The 1411-nt window shown below is 41.0% G+C and overlaps 1 protein-coding gene across 1 annotated transcript in view; it reads right to left on the bottom strand.

Moving 5' to 3' along the window:
• Nucleotides 1-730, bottom strand: part of LOC101659237 (40S ribosomal protein S3a-like) — a 2812-nt gene extending 2082 nt beyond the window's left edge. Inside the window, exon 1 of the mRNA XM_045295747.1 lies at nucleotides 4-730. Coding sequence (XP_045151682.1) covers nucleotides 4-730 — 727 coding nt within the window. The remainder of the gene's footprint in view (nucleotides 1-3) is intronic.
• Nucleotides 731-1411: the final 681 nt, after the last annotated feature.

Below are 1411 nucleotides of genomic sequence, written 5' to 3'. Positions count from 1 at the left end.
CACCAGTAGTTTTTCCAGAACTGCCACCTTCACCATGAAGCTCCATGAGTTTTCCCAATTCAAACTTGGGCTTGTTCAGCATCTTGACTTTTCTGACAACCACATCATGGAGAGGATATATAGACTGGTAAGCCTTTTCAGTGTCTTTCCCAATGCAGTCTGGAAGCAATTTATTGACCACTTCTTTCAAGTCATTTGTCTGCACCTCTCGGGTCATGATTTCCATAATTTTCTTTCGGGTTTGGCGGACCTGCCGGTGCTGAGCATAAGAGGTCTTCCGAATCTGATTATTGCGTTTTTTAGTAAAACCAACACAGAGCAGACGAAGTAGACACCCGTCGGTAGTCTTGACATCAACATGAGCTTCAATCATGGTCTGCCATTTCTTGACCGTGGAGCACATCTTGCCCCGTGTAAGGTCCATGCCGTGGAAGTTGGTCAGGCAGTTTTTGCCCTGAACATCCTCAGTCATTAACTTAAGTTTTCTAAAGGCAACCTCATCGTTTTGCAGGTCAGCAAGGCTCCCTTCAAAAACTCGACTCTTGAGGCCATCAGATGCAATGTTGGTTCCTTGCGTCCTGGTGACTAGTGTTTTCCCAATATTTTTTATATTGAACATAGCTGGTGCTTTTACATCATACCAATCTTTCTTAGAAAATGGATCAACCACTTTCTTTTTAGCTCCTTTTTGGCCACCTTTTGTAAGGCTCTTGTTCTTGCCAACCTCCATGGCCTTGTGCAGAGAGCCAAAAAGGACATTATTATTTATACATTTTATTATACTGTTTCCAGTAGTCTCTGGGATGGGAACTAATATTCAATGTTGTAGCCCCACCGCTGAACCCTTATTTTAAGAAAGTTCTGGTAGACAGTTGTCCTTTTATATATAAATAAAGTTACTGGAAGTTTTTCTTTCTTTTCTTTTAGGGAAAATCTGAGCATTGTAACAACCAGTGTACTTGAGAGACCCTTACAGACAGGAGGAGCTTTCCTCTGTAGGGGGTGGTCTTCCTAACGTCACCAGATGACAGGCATTTTAAGAAAGCATTACTTACGGTACTTTCATAGCACTAATAAATGGTCATCGGTTATCATGTCTGCAGTGTTTTTCTTCCTATAGACCTAGGTCAATGCTAACATATTGGGTTGCCATGAATTGGGATTAACTCAAAGACAATAAGGAATGGGTTTGTTGTTCTTGCTCTCTCTTTTGTAGTGCTATATAGCCTAGTTAACAATTTCTTTTCTTTATTTTAAATCGTTTTATTAGGGGCTCATACAACTCTTATCACACTCCATACAGACATCAATTGTATAAAGCACATTTGTACATTCATGGCCCTCATCATTCTCAAAACATTTGCTCTCCACTTAAGCCTCCGGCATTAGGTCCTCATTTTTCCCCTCTCTC

The sequence above is a fragment of the Echinops telfairi genome, unplaced genomic scaffold, assembly GCF_000313985.2.
Source record: "Echinops telfairi isolate 266 unplaced genomic scaffold, ASM31398v2 ScPeMD7_5868;HRSCAF=6743_0, whole genome shotgun sequence".
In the NCBI taxonomy this organism is placed as follows: Eukaryota; Metazoa; Chordata; class Mammalia; order Afrosoricida; family Tenrecidae; genus Echinops; species Echinops telfairi.
Note: the sequence above shows the minus strand (reverse complement) of the source record. Positions and strands in the feature narration are given on the sequence as shown.